At 36.0% G+C, this 24,131-nt stretch overlaps 1 protein-coding gene across 1 annotated transcript in view; it reads left to right on the top strand.

Annotated features, from left to right (window-relative positions):
* Window positions 1-24,131, top strand: part of LOC140164134 (transmembrane channel-like protein 7) — a 57,868-nt gene that overhangs the window by 971 nt on the left and 32,766 nt on the right. The window contains exons 2-4 of the mRNA XM_072187378.1: window positions 2,732-3,104; window positions 9,159-9,228; window positions 10,774-10,855. Of these exons, the coding sequence (XP_072043479.1) occupies window positions 2,732-3,104; window positions 9,159-9,228; window positions 10,774-10,855 (525 nt within the window). The remainder of the gene's footprint in view (window positions 1-2,731; window positions 3,105-9,158; window positions 9,229-10,773; window positions 10,856-24,131) is intronic.

Here is a 24,131-nt window from a genome sequence, read left to right as displayed (position 1 = left end):
TTTTCTTCCGCTGGCAACTAAAGGTCCGTTCATACTACCACCGCATTTGCGATGCGTTGCTTTGCGATACCGATATATCGATTACTTTTGCCGCAACTCGACGCAACTCGTCGCATTTCCAAGTTAAAATGTGTTTAACTTTATTGCGATATCGCAATTGCAGTATTTTCAGTACAATGCGATGCGGCATCGCACCGCATCGCAATGCATCGCAACGCAATTGCGGCGTAGTATGAACGAACCTTAAGTGAAATTGCACCTGTTTTTTACCTAGCTGGGGGTTTACACCCCCAGCTAGGTATTGTAATCGTTCGGGTTCTTCCGCTGGCAACAAACCACTGTAATCTTCCCGTACTGTTAAGGTTCGTTCATACTACGCCGCAATTGCGTTGCGATGCGGTGCGATGCCGCATCGCATTGTACTGAAAATACTGCATTGCGATATCGCAATAAAGTTAAATACATTTTAACTTGGAAATGCGACGAGTTGCGTCGAGTTGCGGCAAAAGTAATCGATATATCGGCATCGCAAAGCAACGCATCGCAAATGCGGTGGTAGTATGAACGGACCTTTACCCTTTGAGTATGAAACCCTGACTTGATGCTATGTAAGAATTATTTGACTTGTGAAGATATGGTTTGGCCTTTTTGAATCATTGTTTTTAGCTGCGGGTGTTAGCTGCGGGTAGCAGCTCTATAAGTCACCATGTCTCTCCGTCTGTTAGTCCGTCCGTCCGTCCGTTAGTCCGTTAGTAACAAACGCTAAAAAATGCTGTTACGTCTACCTTGTTTGTCGCATGGCTATGATACTTGATGAGGGGGAGGGCCTATACCGCCCCATACTGGAAAAGAGTTTAGATCCCGAAATTTGGGAAAATGAGGGAAATTGAGGGAAGTTAAGGGAAATTGAAGAGAATTAAGGGAAATTGAAATTTTTTTTTCCGCAATTTTTTATTTAGAAATTTTTTTTTTATTTTTTCCGAATTTTTTTTTTTTGAAATATTGTTTTTTCCGAAATTATTTTTTTTTCCGAATTTTTTTTTTTCGAAATTTTTTTTTTTTGTGAAATTTTTTTTTTCGAAATTTTTTTTTTCCCGAATTTTTTTTTTTCCGAAATTTTAAATTTTTTATTTTTTTTTTTTCGAAATTTTTTTTTTTTTTGAAATTTTTTTTTTTTTTCCTAATTTTTTTTTTCCGAAATTTTTTTTTTTCAAATTATTTTTTTTTCCGACATTTTTTTTTTCCAAATTTTTTTTTCCCGCATTTTTTCCCGAATTTGTTTTATTTATTTTTTTGTTGAAATTTTTTTTTCCTAACACTTTTGATGTCAAGACGCTTTTTCCCGAAAATCGTTTGGACATCAAAAGTGTCCGAAATCGGGACCTGAACACTTTCGATGTCAAGACGCTTTTTCCCCGAAAATTGTTTGGAAATCAAAAGTGTCCGAAATCGGTTTCCGAACACTTTTGATGTCAAGACGCTTTTTCCCCGAAAATCGTTTGGACATCAACAATGTCAAATCTTAGAATTGCTCCAGAAAATGGCAATATGTAGGGGGTACGGAGCTCAAACTCAGTGACAATAAACTTGATGAGAAGAGTAACATTTTGGAATATTTTGCATGGATCAGGACAAAGGTCAGCTGGGGTCAAATCTTCGAATTTCAATATCTGGACATCTGTAAGGGTATGCGGGCTCAATCTCGGCGACAACCTCATGACCAGTGGAACATGTTGGAACATTTTGCAGGGGGCAGGTCAAAGGTCAGCTGGGGTCAAATCTTCGAATTTCAATATCTGGACATCTGTAAGGGGTACGGGGCTCAATCTCGGTGACAACCTCATTACCTGTGGAACATATTGGAACATTTTGCACGTGTCAGCTCAAAAGACATCATTTTGGGGCCGAATCTTAGAATTGCGTTATCTGGACATCTGTAAGAGGTACAGGGCTCAAACTCGGTGACAACTCATGACCAGGGGTGAATTATGGAACATCTTGCAGGGGTCTGGTCAAAGGTCATCTGGGTCAAATCTTAGAATTGCATTTTCTGGACATCTGTGAGGAGTACCGGACTCAAAACTCGGTGACAACAAGCCTCATGACAGGGGAACATTTTTGGAACATTTTGCAGGGGTCAGATACCTCCACAACACCAACATGCCCCAGCTAGGTTTGTGGTCTATGACCACCATTTGCCTCTAGTTAATATTCTTACCCAAAATCATGATAATATTAGCAATAACTGCCGTTTAACATGGAGTTCTCCGGGGGAAAAGACAATTTTGAGCACTATATAATAATTTTTTGCTTCAGGTGTTGGTAAAATTTTTATACCCTCCCCTCTACGTTTAAAAAAACAAACCTTTTTGCCCTGTTCATACACCTTCTTTTTTTTTTTAAACTTGTTTAATAATCCCCTATTCAGAACTTCAAAAATTGACCCCTACATATTTTCCAAACAAACAAACAAACAAGTAGGGTGCAAGCAACAAAAAGTCACTGAACATGAAACGATGAAATCAAATTATTCGTATTTTGATTTTGAGACACCCTGTAAAAGTCTGACAGGTGTATTGAAAAGTACGGTGAACTTTGACCTCGTAAAAGTTACTTCCGCAGTCGGGTTGTAATTGGTGTCTGTTGTCAGGCATTGATCGTGCACAGAAAGAGCAGATTTTAACCGAATATATATCACTTTTTTTGTATTGATCAATATTATTCCGTACAGATACATCAGGAGTATATGCAGAAGTACCAATCACTGCGGATCTCTATGGAAATTCCGTAAATCACGAACCTAATTTGAGTTACAACAACTCGGTCTCGGGTTACTCCGCAGAAATTCCGGGAGAAGTTCGCCATCGAGCCAGCCTGAACAACATGGATCCCACCGGCAGCAACCCGGCCAGCGAGCACGAACTCAGCCCTGGTCGGTCCTTGAACAATCGCCCGGGCAGCAGTTTCCATCGTGCTCATATGGACACAGCAATGGAATATGAACTTGATAAATTACAGAATGATAAATCGGAGGGAGCAGAAGAAAACAGGTCTAAATTGATTCGATCAATGCCAACCACAATGCACAGAAAAAGAGAAATAAGGTGGGTGTCAAACTCAATTGGCAATGAATGACTGTTGCCAATCACAGCCCCAATCATGCATTGATTAATAAGGCACCTAGTACACTAACTTGTTGATTTTGTTTCTGGTGGTTGTAGTGCAGAGAATATAATTAATTAAGCTTGATAATTATGTTTGTAAGTTCATACATACTCACGATATAACGACGTTTCTGATTGGATTTGCGCCCTTTTTTGCTGGTCATAAATACCGTTTATGACCAGTGCATGAGGGTATAAACAAGCTAAATCACGCAGCGTTGGAACCCAATTAACACGATCCACGATTTGCTAGTGTTGCGTACATCGCGCATGTCACCGCGCCCATCTCACGCGGGCGCAAAAGATGACGCGATCACGCGCTGACTCCCGGCCGTTGACCTCATGAGCCAAGCTGCTTCCTGCAAGTAGGCCTACTAATTTTCTTCCAATTTATGAAGGAAAACGGTATGGAAATGTTATTTAAACTTGTAAACCCTTATTATTTTCATCTGTATTGAATTGCTAAGAATGTTGGGTATGTATGAACGGGGTTCATTCATAGGATTTCGGGCATGATCGCTGTTTATGCCCTCGGCTCACGCCTCGGGCATAAACAGCGATCATGCCCTCAATCCTATGAATGAACCCCTAATTGAACAAACATGATAAAATATAAACTTTACCCGGAAACTTTAGTTATAAATATTTTTCATATTTACATATTACAAATTAAACTATTGCTAACCATTCCAGCGTGTATTATTTTTCTGACAAGGTCCTAAGCTAGGAACACCCCAAGGTGTCACACACAAACTGACACATTTTTTTTTTATGAAATGGCTATAAACTCCAGGCATTAACAGCAGAACAACAAGTACACATGGAATTGGACCCGATTGGCAGCAGAAGTCAGTTTTCTAACTCCTACTCACTTATTTAATATAGGCTACCGCTATGCAGTGTAATTTAGATGTTTAAGGTGGGCATTTTATAGCCTCCATCAGAGCCCGAAAAGACAGGTGAGACAAAAAAATCATAAACCGCTGGCGAGGAAGCACCCAGAAAGTGTTTTAACCTCCATGCTGAAGCTAGCACAGGCTCTTGGTCACTATTTTGCAGTTAAACCTTTGACGAGCGCGATGTTGCAAATTCGGAGCTAACAACACATATCGTGCACAGTTCATAAATTTCCACTCGGCAACAGCAGATCGCCTCAGCAGCCAATCAGAGACTGTGTTCAACGCAGTAAATATGCGATGTATGCTTAAAATACGTGTTCGTTGAAGGTTTACTGCAATCAATTATAAAATGGCTGGAATTTGGGCAGGAAGAGAATTCCATAATTGGGATGTAGTAGATGGTAGAAATGATCTTTCATGGCTGACGAGGTTTGATTTTGGGACTTCCACTGCTAATGTTTGTTCGGTTTACTTTGGTGGGGGAGAGGTGACTAGACTCTAGAGAATTTGAACTTGCCTCTAGTGTGAGATTATTTTGGGTGCTCGAGGTGGATTTCAGGATGTTCCGTGTGGTTGTGGTCCCTTTTGAGGGTATTCTGGGTGGGGTGAACTTGGAAGTGGTCTGGTATTAGTTGGGGACTTGGGGTGCACCGTGTTCTAGTTGGTTCAGTCAGGGTTGTCCCATGTTGTAATCTCAGATTAGTCAGGTGTTCCAGTTGGATTTGGGGGTGTTCCTGGTGGGGTGGGCACCAGGTGTTCAATCCTGGTGGGTGGATCCCATTTGGGGTGTGTTCAGTTTTCCTGGTGGGTGGACCGTGGGCTCCAGGTGTTCCAGGTGGGATCAGACTGAAGTGGTCTGGGTTTAGTTGGGGCGTGGTGAAAGTGATCTGGGATTTTCGGCGGTGTTTACAGATCTATGAATTTGGGGGTGTGTCTGGTGGGATGGGTTCCATTTGGGGTGCTTTGTAATTGGGTTAGTAGGGTGTTCCAGGTTTGATGGGGTGAACTGTTTGTGGTTCAGTGTGGAGTGTTCTGGATGTAGTTTGGGTGTTCTGGGTGTTTCGGTGGCTTAGTTCTTATGGATCGTATACCATGGTCTTTTACAACTTGGTTTAAAGTGTACAAGTTTGTGTTAAAACAGATAAAAAATGAAATATTGGGTTTTGGTGTTTTTTTTGTATGTATGATGGCCTATATTGATCAAAAAATTTCAAAAACAGATTTCTAACATGCAAGAAAAATACTCTTGCATACACACAAAAAAATAAATTCAAACACAACGAAAAAAGCTTTTGCATTCGATTCTAAAATTTGAATTTTTAAATTATGGATTTTTGTTGTTGTAATTTCCAAAATTTTGTAGAATTTTTACTCCTTTATAGTATTACCCTACTAAGTAATAATACTACCGTACCTACCAAAAGAGCTGAATACGATAATAAAAAAATAGTATTAACTCCCGATTTGTTTCTGTTCAGGGTTAGGGTAAGGGTTCTGGATTAGGGTAAAAGTAGCTGAGCTGGGTTGGGTTTTTAATTTATAAGTCAAGGTTTGTGGATGGGTTAGTTTTTGTGTAAGGTTTTAGAGTAGACCAAAAAAAAAAAAAGATCAAAAAACATTTTAAATTGTCTTTTTTTTTTGGGGGGGTCGGTTTCAGTTGATTTATATAAGAAAAAAAAAGAAAGAAAAAAAATTGCAAAATTTGGTTTAAAATCGAATATATGCATTAGCATACAGGAAGGGCTTATTTTTGCCATGTCTTAATTTTCAAAGGACAAATACTTTCCCATGACTTTTTAATGGATAAAACAACTTTTTGCTTTAACTTTCAAAAGTTCTGATTTTGTCCATACCATACCTGCAGGGTTGTAGCTAGGCCAATTTCTATGCCAGGTGGCAAATTATTGCTGGCCGAGCGCGTGGCGCGTGGGAGCTCTCGCACTTACGGCCGGGGTCCAGGGGCCCGCTTAAGGGTATCACCCCCTAAAAAAAATTTTTTTTGCTCCTCTTATGATGATTATTTTGGTGCCGGGTGCCCGGGCCGGGTGCCGGGCGGCCCCGCCCGGCAGCGCCCGGCGTAGCTACAACCCTGCATACCTGTACCATACCCAAAAGTCTAATTTGCCAGTAAAATATGGGTCCTATTGATTTCCAGTGGTGGCGCCAGGAATTTTTTCGGGGGGGCCGGGGGGAAGTGAATTTCAGGAGGAGGACAAAATCAACCAATTTTGCGTAAATTTATAGCAAAAAGTGGAATTTTTCGTAATTTTGGGTTTTTACTGGAGGGGCAAGGGGGGGGCAAGAGTTCTGACTGGGGCATTTCCCCATACCCCCTGTGGTGCTGCCACTGTTGATTTTATACTGAAGTATAACCCCGAACACCAGAGTTGAAAATTGAGCAATACCGGGTACCAATATGTAAAGTGAGGAACGTTATTCACGTACAGCACATACTGATTTGTAATGTGATCAAGCTGTAACTGTGTCGGTTGTCGTGATTGATTTTGAGATACAGCCAATAATGAATTAACTTCCTTCTTTGTATAAGAATTATGTCTGGAACCAAGTCTAGTTGTGATGGTGTTTTTATCAAAATAAAGCTTTAAAAATGGCACATAAATCACATAATGAAATTGAATTTAATGAATTTTGATTTGAATCATTTGATTTAATATTTTTTTATTTGTGAAATCTTTATTGATGGATTTTAAACTCGACAAAAGACTCATTATGCTTGATCCCATTTAATACATTGTTTTGTTCTCAGCAGGTGGCCATTTCATTGCAGCATAGGCCATTACCTTTCACCATTTCTTAAATGTTTAGAATAAAAACATGATTACATGTCTGAAGCTAACAACACATTTTAAATGTGGACCCTCTACTGTGCAATTGGAAATTTTCGCATAGTATTGCAGTTTTTTCTTGAACTACGGTACTTCGCTCACCAAGTGTTCTTAAATTCACAATTTTGCGATTAAATTGTTTTAGACCTGTATATTGCCTCACTCACAAAATTTTATTTTTGTGGTAGCTGTGTAAAGCGAAAATCGTGAAATTAATGTTCAGGGAAAATATCCACTTTTAGGTTGCAATGAAATGTGTGAGAATCAAGGACTTAGGCAGCCAGCCGTGTAGGGAGTGTTTTACACACCCAAATTTGTAATACACATCCAGTTTTTGCCCACATGGCCTATACTTTGTACACAAATCTTAAATTTACACACCCAGTTTTTTAATTTACACACCCAAACCTTCAAATCCTGCTTAAGACTCTAGTGAGAACATGACTATTTCAAAAAGGCTGCAAATTTTTGATCACAAATTAATTTGGAGACATACCTATGTACATATACCGTACACATTCCAGTTTTGAATTAGGCGATATAAAAATGATGTTTTGGTTCTTGTCCAGAAGATTAATTCATGAATTGATAATAGAGAGAGAAATTTTTCCCCTTCATTATGTAGCCCATACTTTTAATTGTACCCAAATCTTTAATTTACATTTTTTATACACACCCAGGTTTTTGAATTTACACGCCCCAACCTTCAAGACTTTGAAGTGACCCTTGCTCTCTAATAAACTTGTTTGTGTGAAGTCTTAATTACATTTTGTGAAAAAACTATTTAAAAAATCTGACTAATTCCAGAAATTTAGAATTTAGAATTAAATATCGCCTATTGGAATGTTTTTCAGTCTTAGGCTGGCAATTTCCCCGGGGCAATTTCCAAAGTAAAATGAAGAGCTCAGTAATGCAAAAGTTGATATGCCATTTTCAAACTTTTTGAGTTTAAAATATTAATGCTACCAACACCTGGGACCAACACCTGCCCTTTCTTGACGTCTTACATGGACTTTAAAAGTCAAAGGTAAATTTGTGAGACTAAAATGATTAAAATTAGCGTACATATTTGACCAGTTATCTAAAATTGACAAAAATAGATTTTGCTTTTTGCATAAAACACCTCAAATGCAGCAGAAAAAAACCACCATAATTACAAATCAAAATATGATTTATGAACATTTTACAATGTAATAACACACATTTGTACATGTTTGATTAAAATTAATTATGGTAGTTTATTTTATTGATTGTGTATTGATGCACAATATTGAAGGCAGTCTGTGATAATGATATAGGCAGTACTTGTGTACATAATTTGACTACTAGCCCATTGAGATGAAATCAGGCATGACTGACTTGTTTAATCACAGGTTCAATGATTTCTGGGCGATTGGACTCAAAATAAACTGTTTTTGTTCCGTATTATAATGTGTGTGTGATTCCCACGTTCAAAAACAGGCTTCAATATTTTGACACAGCAATGTTGTTACATTTGCTGAGGAGAACACCCTCTAAATGTTTTTCAAAAGTCAGATTTTTACAGGAAAATCAAGACTTTTTAAGGTGCTGTAGTTGTGACAAAATCTGAGATTTTTAATAAAAGGACTGAGTAAGGCTTATTGTTTAAAAACAATCAAAATATTACCAGTTGAACATGTGGTGTATGGGATATTCAGAATATATCAAACAAAAAGACCAACCTCTGTTACAACCGGTTAGAACCAACAAAGTAGCAAACATTTATTGAAACATTAGAATTATTGTAATTTTCTTTGTTTTACCTTTTATTATATTACATGTAGGCTCAAAATTAATAAAAGGGGCACATCTGACAGTGAAATCAGATTTTTGTACTGTATGTTTTTCTTTGTTTAAAAAATAGTCCACTTTTCACAAAATTGCCCTCCCTTGGAAAAATTTGTCCACTTTTTCAAAATCTTTTTCTTGGAATAAGACAAAGAGGAATTTGAAAAGGAAATTTTAATTGATGAAATGACATTTGTAATATACGTAAAAGAATTAGTATGGTACTGTGTTGACATTATTAATAATGTCTGTTCAAACATAGATTCATCTGTACAGAAGTTGTAAATGTACACAGGTGTACGTTGGTCTGTGTGCATAATAAATACTTTGCAATTATCTGATTGTGTATCCTGGTCAAAATATTAGGGAATCTTTGTCCTGCAGATAATATGATGAACTAATGATCTGAAACTTGCTATTTTTCTGTTGTTTTTTCACAGAAATAAATATGGTTCAAAGAAATTGAAGGCTGTATCTGGTTGGAAGACATTTAAATACTCAGTAGCATTGGTAAGTTTATGCAGGGATTCATGAATCCGATGAGAACCGAGAACTGGTTCTTCTGAAGGTTCTCGCTGGATTACTGTAACTATGAGAACCAAAATTGGTTCAGATCACATGTTACTTTAGTTGCAATGGAAATATGATTAAATCTTATTAATTTGAAAATATAATTCTGAAATATTGGGAAAAGAGGTAATTTTTTTTTCATTTTAGCTGTCGATTTATTGTACGATCACGAATGGAAACCCATGGGCTTAGAACTAGTTTGAGCATTGTCATGAAAGGGTAGTGAAAGCGACATGCATTGTCTGTCAGAAAAACTGCATAAGAATTAAGGTCAGGTACATGAGGGGAAATTGGTGACAGCCTTAAGATTATGCCTATTTTCTCAATAATTTGCAGGAATCAAAAGTCTGGTTTTGATGAGAACCAAAGGTTCATGCAAAAGCCCTTTGTGAGAACCTAAACAGGTTCCCGCAATTGATTGCGAATTTGAATCCCTGTATGTCAGTCACGTAATCTTATTTTGAGACTTTATATCATTGAAAAACAAACAAACACACACACAAAACAAACAAACTGAGAGTGCAAGTAGCACAATATTTTTTCAAGACAATAAACAACTTACTCCTGTTTATAGGACCATGTACTTTTTTTGCAGAAAATTACACACACAAAAAATTAATTTCAACCATTTTAGGTCTTTGAAATTGAGAATATATCTTTTGTAACACCAACAGGTCAATTAGTGTAAGTTCTATTCATATTTGAATTATTATTAGAATACCACTCTGCAGTGTGTTCTGTGGAATATAATTTGCAAACAAATTGGTTCCTTAATGATCAGAGCAGCTGTTTGAATAGAGATTATAAAAGCGAGAACCTGTGCCAAATTGAATACATTTTATAATGTTTTCAAAAAGGGCAAGATACATTTTTTCAGTCAGGGAGGGTGGAGGGAGGTATGGAGAAATGCCCCAGTTAGGAGGGAGTAGGGAAAATTACCACATTCAAAAATCTTTCCCCCAGTAAAAGCCTAAAATTACGAATATTTCCATTTTTTCTTCCCCTAAAATTCACTGCCCCCAGCCCTGGTGCTGCCACTGCACCTACTGCCCTACATGTAAATGCAATATTTATAAGTAGCTTCACTTTTGCTTGCAAAGAAATTAGCCTAAATAATTATTATGGAGAATTTCAAGAACATTTTACACATAAGGATGTGATTAAACAATTTATAATGCTCACTTGTAATTTTAGCCACAATTGATATTTTCCTAGTTTATAGTTTTTGAGAACATTACATTGTTACTATCACCTGATCATAGTCAATTAAAAGTTGTGATACTGCTAATACTAGTAATACACAACTAATTGTCGACCCAGTACCCAGTCATGTAATCCTGTTGTACATTATCGTAGAATGGTTTTAAGTTTACCATTTACAGAACCGACAGAACTTCTGGGGGCAGTGGGATGAGACCCCCCACCTTCCATCTTAAATTTGGCATGCCACTTCTGTAATACATATTTTTGTTTTCTTCATTTCAGAAATGGAAACATTTTAAAGAAAAGTCTTATGATTTTCTTCTGTGGTTTGAGGTATGGAGGTCATCACTGAAAGAGGTCGAAGGTCAGTCAATGTAGTTCTCTTCTTTTGTTTTTTAAACCTAGAGTAGTACATGGAGCTACAATCAAGGAAATTAATGTTGTCACACTCTGGCATACTAAATGTAAATCGCCACCCCTCTCCCCCAGTTCAATGTTGATGAAAGCATTTTTTCCATTGGGCTCTCCAGTCTCCCCAACATTGATTGAGGGGAATTGGAGTTATGTACGTCATCCACCAGTGGAGCTCCTGCGCCCCTCCGCAGAACTTCCGGTAGTGGATGTTCTGCGCTCGGGGGCGCAGAACATCCACTATCGGAGTTGATGCGCCGGCGCAGTCCCTTATATGTAACGGTGGATCATTGCTGCGCCGGGCGCAGAGAATCCACTGTCGGAGTTGCTGCGCCGGAAGTAAAATAATAGATTTTCGTACTATAATAACGGTGGATCATTTCTGCGCTCTGGCGCAAAACATCCACTGTCGGAGTTCAGTCGCCCGCGCCCAGTCCCTTATATGTAACGGTGGATCATTGCTGCGCCGGGCGCAGAGAATCCACTGTCGGAGTTAAGCTGCGCCGGAAGTAAAATAATAGATTTTCGTATTATAATAACGGTGGATCATTTCTGCGCTCGGGCGCAAAACATCCACTGTCGGAGTTCATGCGCCCGGGCGCAGTCCCTTATATGTAACGGTGGATCATTGCTGCGCTTTCGGCGCAGAGAATCCACTGTCGGAGTTTCTGCGCTCGGAAGTAAAATAATAGATTTTCGTATTATAATAACGGTGGATCATTTCTGCGCTCGGGCGCAGAACATCCACTGTTGGAGTTCATGCGCCCGGGCGCAGTCCCTTATATGTAACGGTGGATCATTGCTGCGCTCGGGCGCAGAACATCCACTGTTGGAGTAACTGCGCTCGGAAGCAATATAATAAATTTTCTTATTATAATACTGGTGGATCATTTCTGCGCTCGGGGCGAGAACATCCACTGTCGGAGTTGATGCGCCGGAAGCAAAATAATACATTTTCTTATTAGGCCTATATTAATAAATATACATGCGTATAATAACTAGTATTAGGCCTATTATAACTCCAAATTGAAAGCAAAATAATACATTTTCTTATTGAAATTACAGCGGATCATTGCTGCGCTCGGGCGCAGAAAATCCACTGTCGGAGCTTCTGCGCCGAAGTCAAATAAATAATTTTCTTATTTTATTAATAAAATATAATTATGCATGCGTATAATAACTAAACTCCGAGAAGTTTATTGCTATTAGTATAACCGAATTGACAGCAAAATAATATATTTTCTTATTATAATAACGGTGGATCATTGCTGCGCTTGGGCGCAGAACATCCACTGTTGGAGTAACTGCGCTCGGAAGCAAAATAATGGATTTTCTTATTAAAATAACGGTGGATCATTGCTGCGCGTTCGAGCGCAAAGAATCCACTGTCGGAGTTGATGCGCTCGGAAGCTAAATAAATTTTTTTCTTATTATATTAATAATATATTTTTTATTGTAATAGCTCTACGGAGAAGTTTATTTCTATTAGGCCTATGCATGCGTATAATAATAACTATAACTCCGAGAAGTTTATTGATATTTACTATTAGGTCTCTTTGCGCCGAAGCAAAATAATGGATTTTCTTATTAAAATAACGGTGGATCATTGCTGCGTTAGAGCACAAAGAATCCACTGTCGGAGTTGATGCGCTCGGAAGCTAAATAAATTATTTTCTTATTATATTAATAATATATTTTTTATTGTAATAGCTCTACGGAGAAGTTTATTACTATTAGGCCTATGCATGCGTATAATAATAACTATAACTCCGAGAAGTTAATTGATATTTACTAATATTTTAGGTCTATATAATGCGCTCCCAAGCTCAGATTATAATAAAACTTATTATATTAGCGCTACGGAGAAGTTTATTACTATTAGGTCTATAGGTCTTACAAGTTTCATTTCTTTACTGTTGTCTTTCTTCTTCATTCTTTTTTCTTCAATCTTTTTTTTTTTGCTCACGCTTTCCTTGTCGGTTCTTCTCATGTAACCGCAAATAATTCCTATTCAAATATAATTCTGATTGACACATGACCACTTGCAATTGGCCTTTGATATCAACATGATCAAACGAGAGATCCTATTTTACTCTTTATTGAAATTATGCGTTCAAAATCAATGTATTTCCACATATATCACCAAAAACATTTTCCAAATATATCGGGCCACATTCTTTTAAATTACTTATATGAAAATTGATAGTAATACCGTGTATAACATTTCATTTGTATCATTTTTTTTATAGGAACAAATATTAATATATTAGTAAACGCTAATCACGCCGATAAATTGTTTGAATTGCATATCACCAGGTTCTAAGTTTATTGCAATATGGAAGTCTTATTCTGGCCGTATCCATGTTATTTAAACTAAATGGCAAAAGAAACAAGCGGACAAACGTCATGTAAACATTAATTAATTAATTAATTAATTAATTAATTAATTAATTAATTAATTAATTAATTAATTAATTAATTAATTAATTAATTAATTAATTAAAATGTATTTATTTATTTTATTATTTATTTATTTAACGAAAGCGATGCGTTCAAAACAACAACATACATAATTATATACAAAAAAGGAATAAAACACAATTAAATGTAGAATGCACAATTATGTCACAAAACAATTAAAGGAGGATTTCGTGATCCTAGCATCCTCTTTTTATGAAATTTTTCAATAGATATCCACAAAGTAGGTTATTCCCAAAATTTAAGTTGATTCCGAGTTTGCGTTTGTGATTTCCTTATTAGTGTATATATCGTGTAGGCCTTGGTGTAGCCTACAATCAAGTGCAAATTTCCTGGGACACTTGTTCATATTTCGCGCCTCTGTTCAATAAAACCGGTCATATGAAGTTCACCATGTGATATTTTATTTGTATAGTTTCCAACCTATTTGAATCCCTCCTCCCCACCAACCAATGTTGGAGCACAAATATAGGCCATTTAAAAATGAGGCGTTTGGTACACAACATTGAATAAGAAAAGGCGAGGAGGTCATTGAACTATGAAAGTGTCCCAGCAAATTTGCACTTGATTGTATAGGGGATGCTAAAAAATAATCTATTAATATCAATAAAATCGCCATAACTCTCGAACGCGTTGCTCGATTTTCATATTTTTTTCAGTGATGTCAAGATAATTTCATTATGCATTACATGATTAGCCAATTTATAAAAAAATTATTGAAATAAACATTTTTCTTTAATATCTAACCCTGCAATGCATGCATTTTTCAAGGAATATTTGACACATTGATTGCTTATATTAGAGTGGACATATAAATTCTCCTTTTGTAGAATTTACAAACATAATAAAAGCAAACCAAATAAGAAATTAAGAAAATATAGAAATAAATAGAACAGAATCATGATGTTTGTCTCATCATTGATCTTTCAAACTCATTACCCTATTTCAAATGCTATTATCGGAATGCACGTTAAACTCTTTAATATAGACCTTCAACTACCCATCACAGACACGCTAATTCAACGTAACAATGCCATGCCAAAAAGTGTATATACAATTATATACAATTACACATTTTAAATGTGCTTATTATTGGTATTCAAAAATTAAAAAAAGAGATAAAGAGCAGGATTTAAAAGTAAACATATCGTGACAATGAGCTTCAACCGTAGCCCTCATGATCAGAAGGCAGTAAACAAACCACTACACTATGGTTGAGCTGTTGTTATTCATGCGAATTTATTTATAAAATAACAAGAATTAATGACGCAATAACGGTCTACCAGAATAATATAACATAAAAGTAATATATGGTCATTTTCACAGTAAAGGGTGTAACTTTTGATTTTTTGGGTCAAAATTTCAAACCACTTAAATATGTTTCTGTTTACTGAAATCATGCATAGAAGCAACTTAAATTCCAGTAAAATAATGTTTCAAGGCTTAAACCTTTTGATTTCTAATAAAAAATTTGACATTTCCATAACATTTTGGTTAAAATCTAAGAAAAAATGTATTTTACATAACCTCAGAAAATTATGACATGAAAGCTGGAATACATGTGAAATCCCATTCCAAAGTAAGTCAACAGATATAAGTTAAATTTTATACCATGTTTTGCTATGTTTGTAATTGCAGTTTTGAAAATTTTTTAACATCAAGTGTCATTTAAAATGGAAATTTCCAAACCTTAAACATATTTTTAAGTTTTAATTGGGTTCCTAAAATAATTTGAATGTCTAACTTCATGTACAAATACTACTTGATGAAAGGAACCTCCCAGCCAAGTTTCACAGAAATTGGAGTTATTTTTAGAATTGGCAATTCAAGCGATTTGTATTTCGAACGCTTCAGTTAACAACACAGGTGATCATAAAAGTAAAATATTTGGCTAACCACTACAAGTTGACATAAAAAAATAGGTAAAAAATATCACAATTACCAATTTTCATGCTTTGCTTCTAAGTATTGAATTTCAGTTGTGACAAAAATTAAATTATCACAGCAAGTCATTTTTTTTGTTTCGGAGGCTTCTTGTTAACAATTGTTAAACATTGCAGAAGTGGTTTTTTTGAAAACAACAGTGTTGGGATCATCTAAGCTGTTATTTTCTTGTGTGTATTGAATCAATGATTCTATGCGGCAGATATTGTAGATTTATAACATGTTAACTTCTTTACCCATTTGTTAAGTATGGTGTTTTTTGCATGTGAAGCCTCCGAAACAGGCTTTTTGGGTATCAGTATATTTTTCAAACATTAACCATAATATCAACATTTTTTTAAATTTATGACATTCTGCACATATCAAGTAACAATTACAATGCAGATATCAGTATGAAACACCAATTTAGATATGCATAGATGATAATTAATCTTATTGTTGTTTCGGAGGCTTCATTTGTTTCGGAGGCTTCAATTGTTAACGGAAAGTTTGTATTGGGTCCCATTTTCAAACGGTGATATATATCTCCACGATTTAAAAACATGTGACTTGAGGATCTACTTTGCTACATTTTGATAAATAAATTGGATGAGCTCTTTTATTTATATTTGCACAAGCTTGCTGAACAGTTTGTTTCGGAGGCTTCAAAAAAGTTAACGGAAAAACGGCTCTTTGAAGTCAAGATTTTATAAAAATTTTAAAAGCTTGCAAATCGACTAATTTTTGTTACCCATTTCAAGTTAAGATAACAACTGTTATGAATCAAGAAGAAGTGAAGAAATAACCAAGAATTATGAACCAAAGCTACACCCACAAAGTTTGTTAACAATTGTTAACGGAAAATGAAGCCTCGAAGCGACAAATATCAAGTCAGGTTCTCAAAAATACAGGGCTGTTCACAATTAAATCTAATGTGGCAGTGTTTACTGAACATATGACTGTACTTTCAGGATAAGAAAAATTATCCATGAACTAACTGAAGAAAACGCAGGGTTTTACAAAAATGTTACTGTTTTTTATAGTTTTTCAAAATAGCAATATTAAGTACATTTAAGCCTGCTAAAACTGAACACAGTAACTCCTAAAGCTGATTATGCTACCCAAGGTAGCTGCTAACTAGATGACTTATGTGGCCAAAAATCATGGAATTCTGTGGCTTTATTAGAACACTACGGATTAAAATGTTAAAAATCCAAAGTTACACCCTTTACCGTGAAAATGACCATATATTTATTTAACATTATGGTAGACCGTGCTCATTTGGCTTAAATGGAGGAATAATTACCAATAAACATATCAAAGTAAGGAAGGTATGTAATGTGACCGTGTATATTCAAAATATCGTTAGATAAATGCTGAATACGACCAAAACATGAGTTTTAATGAATGATTTCATTGGATCGAAGCTCGATAACACAATACAGTAGCATTGCAATGATAGGATTAAATACGCTGAAATCGAGTGCAATTGTCATCAGTCTCCCGGTGGCATATAGTTACTGGCTTTGCTTCTCGCCCCGAGATCTCGAGTTCGAATCCATGTAATGCTGTTTTTCTTTCTTTCTTTTTATTCTTTTTGTCTTTCTTTCTTTTTTTGTCTCGCCTGAATGTTCAGGGAGAGACTTAGTAATCACTATGGTGTGTGTGTGTCCGTGTGTGTGTGTGTGGGGGTGCGTGTGTGCGTGTGTGTGTTCGGAAAAAGCTTGTGAACGCGTTATCTTGAGAACCGTAAGAGCTATGATGATGAAACTTTATAGGGGGTAGCATGACCAAAGAGTGTCGACCTGATTAGATTTTGAGCGCAAAATATGGTAATTCAGTACCTAATTTGCATAATTTATGCGTAATAAGCAAAATACCTTGTGAACAGATTATCTGGAGATCCGTATGGGGTACAGTGGCGTAACTTGGTGGGGAGTAAGCGTGGCCAGATGTTCTCGACCTGATTAGATTTTCAGCGCAAAATATGCTAATTAAGTACCTAATTTGCATAATTTATGCGTATTTGATGCGTATCAAGCAAAAAAACCCTTGTGAACAGCTTATCTGGAGATCCGTATGGGGTACAGTGGCGTAACTTGGTGGGGAGTAAGCGTGGCCAGATGTTCTCGACCTGATTAGATTTTCAGCGCAAAATATGCTAATTAAGTACCTAATTTGCATAATTTATGCGTATTTGATGCGTATCAAGCAAAAACCCTTGTGAACAGCTTATCTGGAGATCCGTATGGTGTACAGTGGCGTAACTTGGTGAGGAGTAAGCGGGGCCAGAGGTTCTCGACCTGATTAGATTTTGAGCGTAAAATATGGTAATTAAGTACCTAATTTGCATAATATATGCGTAATAAGCAAAATACCTTGTGAACAGATTATCTGGAGATCCGTATGGGGTACAGTGACGTAACTTGGCGGGGAGTTGCGTGGCCAGAGGTACTCGACCTGATTAGATTTTCATGAGGTCAAAGGTCACATACAAGGTCAAAAGTCAACTGAGGTCACCAAATCTTTTAATAATTAATTTTCAACTGTGCATCACATATCCCAATAACAGCTTGATCGGTCATGTAATTAAGGAAATATGACGACTTAAAGATAGTCGCTTTCTTTGTAAAGTATAGCAAAGTAGCACTTTCAATGAGTGATAACTCGTAAAGGAAGCATCTTTCTGTTTTGATTTATTTGATGAAATAGTTCTTTGGTATTGCCAAATTTGATTTTTCAGCGCAACATACTTTATCCAATTTCGTGAGGTCAAAGGTCACATACAAGGTCAAAGGTCAACTGAGGTCACCAAATCTTTTAATAATTAATTTTCAACTGTGCATCACATATCCCAATAACAGCTTGATCGGTCATGTAATTAAGGAAATATGACGACTTTAAGATAGTCGCTTTCCATGTAAAGTATAGCAAAGTAGCACTTTCAATGAGTGATAACTCGTAAAGGAAGCATCTTTCTGTTTTGATTTATTACTTTGATGAAATAGTTCTTTGGTTTTGCCAAATTTTTGGAAGGTCATTACGGGGTCACCCGAGGTCACTCAGGGGTCATCTGAGGTCAAGTTATTAAAAACTCGTATGGGCATGAAACTTAATGGGTACAGTCAACATTTCAAGGCAAATTTTTGGAAGGTCATTTTGGGGTCACCAGGGGTCATCTGAGGTCAAATTAGTAAAAACTGTTGTATGGACATGAAACTTGGTGGGTACAGTCAACATTTAAAGCCAAATTTTGGAAGGTCATTTTGGGGTCATCTGAGGTCAAATTAGTAAAAACTGTTGGATGGACATGAAACTTGGTGGGTACAGTCAACATTTAAAGCCAAATTTTTGGAAGGTCATTTTGAGGTTACCAGGGGTCATCTGAGGTCAAATTAGTAAAACTGTCGGATGGGCATGAAACTTGGTGGGTACAGTCAACATTTAAAGCCAAATTTTTGGAAGGTCATTTCGGGGTCACCAGGGGTCATCTGAGGTCAAATTAGTAAGAACTGTCGTATGGTCATGAAACTTGGTGGGTACAGTTACCATCGGCCAGATAATCGTGCCCAGCCGATAACCGCCAAATTCATTTACCTCTCTACCAACAGTTATCGCAAAAGCAGGCGGTCACAAAAGCAGGCGAGACTCGTGGTTCGAGAACCGCCTTGTCTTTCTTTTTCTTTCTTTCTTTCTTTCTTTCTTTTTCTTTCTTTTTTTCTTTTTTTTTTTTTTTGCCAATTTACTTTTATTTTATCAATGAACTAAAGGGAAACAATTGTTTTGTTTTATGATTTTTTTTGTTATTTCAGTAGGTATTTTTAACTGATTGTACTCTATATTTCCAATATGATTTAATTTTGATTAGTTTTAAATTGTTTTAAAAGTGAATTTTGAGATAATGCGCTTATAATAGCAATCATGTGTCAAATATGCCTTAAATAATGCATATATTACAGCGTTTTGATACCTAAAAATATTTAGTTTGACAAAAAATGACAATTAAAGTAACCAAAATATGCGCAATGTTATTTGTTTTAAATTAGTGAAAAAATCATGTCAATCGAACAGCAACGCGTTTCTGAAGTTATGGTAATTTTACTGAAAGTAATAGATTATTTTTGTCTTCTTCAATACAATCAAGTGCAAATTTCCCTGGGACACTTGTTCATATTTCGCGCCTCTGTTCAATAAAACCGGTCATATGAAGTTCACCATGTGATATTTTATTTGTATAGTTTCCAACCTATTTGAATCCCCTCCCCACCAACCAATGTTGGAGCAAAATTATATGCCTATTAAAACATGGGGCGTTTGGTACACAACATTGAATAATTGGGGTGCGGGGAGGCTCATTGAACTATGGAGGTGGCCAAGCAAATTTGCACTTGATTGTATAGGGATGCTTGAAAAAATAATCTATTAATATCAATAAAATCGCCATAACTCTCGAACGCGTTGCTTTCGATTTTCATATTTTTTCAGTGATGTCAAGATAATTTCATTATGCATTACATGATTAGCCAATTTATAAAAAAATTATTGAAATAAACATTTTTCTTTAATATCTAACCCTGCAATGCATGCATTTTTCAAGGAATATTTGACACATTGATTGCTTATATTAGAGTGGACATATAAATTCTCCTTTTGTAGAATTTACAAACATAATAAAAGCAAACCAAATAAGAAATTAAGAAAATATAGAAATAAATAGAACAGAATCATGATGTTTGTCTCATCATTGATCTTTCAAACTCATTACCCTATTTCAAATGCTATTATCGGAATGCATGTTAAACTCTTTAATATAGGCCTTCAACTACCCATCACAGACACGCTAATTCAACGTAACAATGCCATGCCAAAAAGTGTATATACAATTATATACAATTACACATTTTAAATTGCTTATTATTGGTATTCAAAATTAAAAAAAAGAGATAAAGAGCAGGATTTAAAAGTAAACATATCGGCGACAATGAGCTTCGAACCGTAGCCCTCATGATCAGAAGGCAGTAAGCAAACCACTACACTATGGTTGAGCTGTTGTTATTCATGCGAATTTATTTATAAAAAGAATTAATGATGCAATAACGGTCTACCAGAATAATATAACTTAAAAAGTAATATATATTTATTTAACATTATGGTAGACCGTGCTCATTTGGCTTAAATGGAGGAATAATTACCAATAAACATATCAAAGTAAGGAAGGTATGTATAATGTGACCGTGTATATTCAAAATATACGTTAGATAAATGCTGAATACGACCAAAACATGAGTTTTAATGAATGATTTCATTGGATCGAAGCTTCGATAACACAATACAGTAGCATTGCAATGATAGGATTAAATACGCTGAAATCGAGTGCAATTGTCATCAGTCTCCCGGTGGCATATAGTTACTGGCTTTGCTTCTCGCCCCGAGATCTCGAGTTCGAATCCATGTAATGCTGTTTTTCTTTCTTTCTTTTTTATTCTTTTTGTCTTTCTTTCTTTTTTCTTTTGTTTCTTTTTCCTTTATGTTGCCAATTTACATTTACATTTATCATTGAATTAAAGGGAAACAATTGTTTTGTTTTATGATTTTTTTGTTATTTCAGTAGGTATTTTTTTTTTATCTTCATGTATTTTTATTAACAAAACAAAGAAATCACATAGAAATCACAAGAAATCACATGGAAAAAGCAAAAAAAAAACAGCAGCATACAAAAATAGATTACAGTGGTACAACTAAAACATTATACAGTGTACAAGTGAAAAGTTACAATTTTTAACTGATTGTACTCTATATTTCCAATATGATTTAATTTTGATTAGTTTTAAATTGTTTTAAAAGTGAATTTTGAGATAATGCGCTTATAATAGCAATCATGTGTCAAATATGCCTTAAAAATAATGCATATATTACAGCGTTTTGATACCTAAAAATATTTAGTTTGACAAAAAATGACAATTAAAGTAACCAAAATATGCGCAATGTTATTTGTTTTAAATTAGTGAAAAAATCATGTCAATCGAACAGCGCGTTTATGAAGTTATGGTAATTTTACTGAAAGTAATAGATTATTTTTGTCTTCTTCAATACAATCAAGTGCAAATTTCCCTGGGACACTTGTTCATATTTCGCCCTCTGTTCAATAAAACCGGTCATATGAAGTTCACCATGTGATATTTTATTTGTATAGTTTCCAACCTATTTCGAATCCCCTCCCTCCCCCACCAACCAATGTTGGAGCAAAAATATAGGCCATTTAAAAAATGAGGCGTTTGGTACACAACATTGAATAAGGGGTGCGGGGAGGGTCATTGAACTATGAAAGTGTCCCAGCAAATTTGCACTTGATTGTAGATACCGGCGACATGAAAGCACGTTTATCGGTTCCTTTAATCTATAACCACAAAATGACGGCGCATAATTATCCTCATTGATATTGTTCTGTATTGTTCTGAATGTTTTGTGTGCCGTGGATTTAAATTTGACATGGATCTTCGGTTATTGCTAATTTTTGGACCCCTTCCGCTTGTTTGGGAATCCAATGGATTACACCTACTTATCTGTTGACTAACAAAAGCCGAATTGCAAGTGGTCATGTGTCAATCAGAATTATATTTGAATAGGAATTATCTGAGATAGCAATTACGGTTAGGCCTACATGAAAAGTACCGACAAGGAAACGTGTACGGAAAAAAAGGGTAAGAAAATAAAAAAAGACAAAAGAAAAAAAGAATGAAGATGAAAGAAAACAGAAAATAAATGTAAAATGAGAAAAAAAAACATATTATATTATATTAGACTCTAGACTCTTTTTTTTTTTTTTTTTAGTGCAGTTACTCCAACAGTGGATGTTCTGCGCCCGAGCGCAGCAATGATCCACCGTTACATATAAGGGACTGCGCCCGGGCGCATGGCAACTCCGACAGTGGATGTTCTGCGCCCGAGCGCATCAATGATCCACCGTTATTATAATAAGAAAATCTATTATTTTGCTTCCGAAGCGCATCAACTCCGACAGTGGATGTTCTGCGCCGGCGCAGCAATGATCCACCGTTATTATAATAAGAAAATCTATTATTTTGCTTCCGAGCGCATCAACTCCGACAGTGGATGTTCTGCGCCCGAGCGCAGCAATGATCCACCGTTATTATAAAAAGAAAATCTATTATTTTGCTGTCAATTCGGTTATACTAATAGCAATACACTTCTCGGAGATTAGTTATATGCATGCATATTATATTTTATTAACATAATAAGAAAATAGCGTTTATGATTTCCTTATTCGTCTATATATCGTGAGGCCTTGGTGTAGCCTAGATGCGGCGACATGAAACCACGTTTATCGGTTCCTTTAATCTCTAACCACAAAATGACGGTAAGCATAATTATCCTCTGCCGTGGATTTAAAATTGACATTGATCTTCGCTTATGCTAATTTTTGACCCCCTCCGCTTGTTTGGGAATCCAATGGATTACACCTACTTATCTGTTGACTAACAAAGGCCGAATTGCAAGTGGTCATATGTCAATCAGAATTATATTTGAATAGGAATTATCTGAGAAAGCATTTGCGGTTACATGAAAAGTACCGACAAAAAAAGGAAAGAAGAAGAAAAAAAAAAAAGACAAAAGAAGAAAAGAATGAAGATGAAAGAAAACAAAAAATAAATGTAAAATGAGAAAAAAACCCCAAAACAAAACAAAAAAACATATTATATTATATTAGACTCTAGACTCTTTTTTTTTTACTTCCGATCGCAGTTACTCCAACAGTGGATGTTCTGCGCCCGAGCGCAGCAATGATCCACCGTTACATATAAGGGACTGCGCCCGGGCGCATCAACTCCGACAGTGGATGTTCTGCGCCCGAGCGCAGCAATGATCCACCGTTATTATAATAAGAAAATCTATTATTTTGATTATTTTGTTATTAATATAATAAGAAAATATTAGTTATTATACGCATGCATATTGTATTTTATTAATAAAATAAGAAAATAATTTATTTGACTTCCGGCGCAGAAGCTCCGACAGTGGATTTTCTGCGCCCGAGCGCAGCAATGATCCGCCGTAATTTCAATAAGAAAATGCATTATTTTGCTGTCAATTTGGAGTTATATAGTTATTATAATAGGCCTAATACTAATTATTATACGCATGGATATTTATTAATATAGGCCTAATAAGAAAATCTATTATTTTACTTCGGCGCGCAGTTACTCCGACAGTGGATGTTCTACGCCCGAGCGCAGAAATGATCCACCGTTACATATAAGGGACTGCGCCCAGGCGCATCAACTCCGATAGTGGATGTTCTGCGCCCGAGCGCAGAAATGATCCACCATTATTATAATAAGAAAATATATTATTTGCTGTCAATTCGGTTATACTAATAGCAATAAACTTCTCGGAGTTTAGTTATTATATGCATGCATATTATTTTTTATTAATATAATAAGAAAATATTAGTTATTATACGCATGCATATTGTATAGGCCTAATAAGAAAATGTATTATTTTGCTTCCGGCGCATCAACTCCGACAGTGGATGTTCTGCGCCCGGCGCGAAAATGATCCACCGTTATTATAATACTAAAATCTATTATTTTACTTCCGGCGCAGTAACTCCGACAGTGGATTCTCTGCGCCCGAGCGCAGCAATGATCCACCGTTACATATAAGGGACTGCGCCCGGGCGCATGAACTCCGACAGTGGATGTTCTGCGCCCAAGCGCAGAAATGATCCACCGTTATTATAATACGAAAATCTATTATTTTACTTCCGAGCGCAGTAACTCCGACAGTGGATGTTCTGCGCCCGAGCG

This window comes from Amphiura filiformis, chromosome 11 (genome assembly GCF_039555335.1).
Source record: "Amphiura filiformis chromosome 11, Afil_fr2py, whole genome shotgun sequence".
NCBI classification, from domain to species: domain Eukaryota; kingdom Metazoa; phylum Echinodermata; class Ophiuroidea; order Amphilepidida; family Amphiuridae; genus Amphiura; species Amphiura filiformis.
This window is presented reverse-complemented; position numbering and strand designations above follow the sequence as displayed.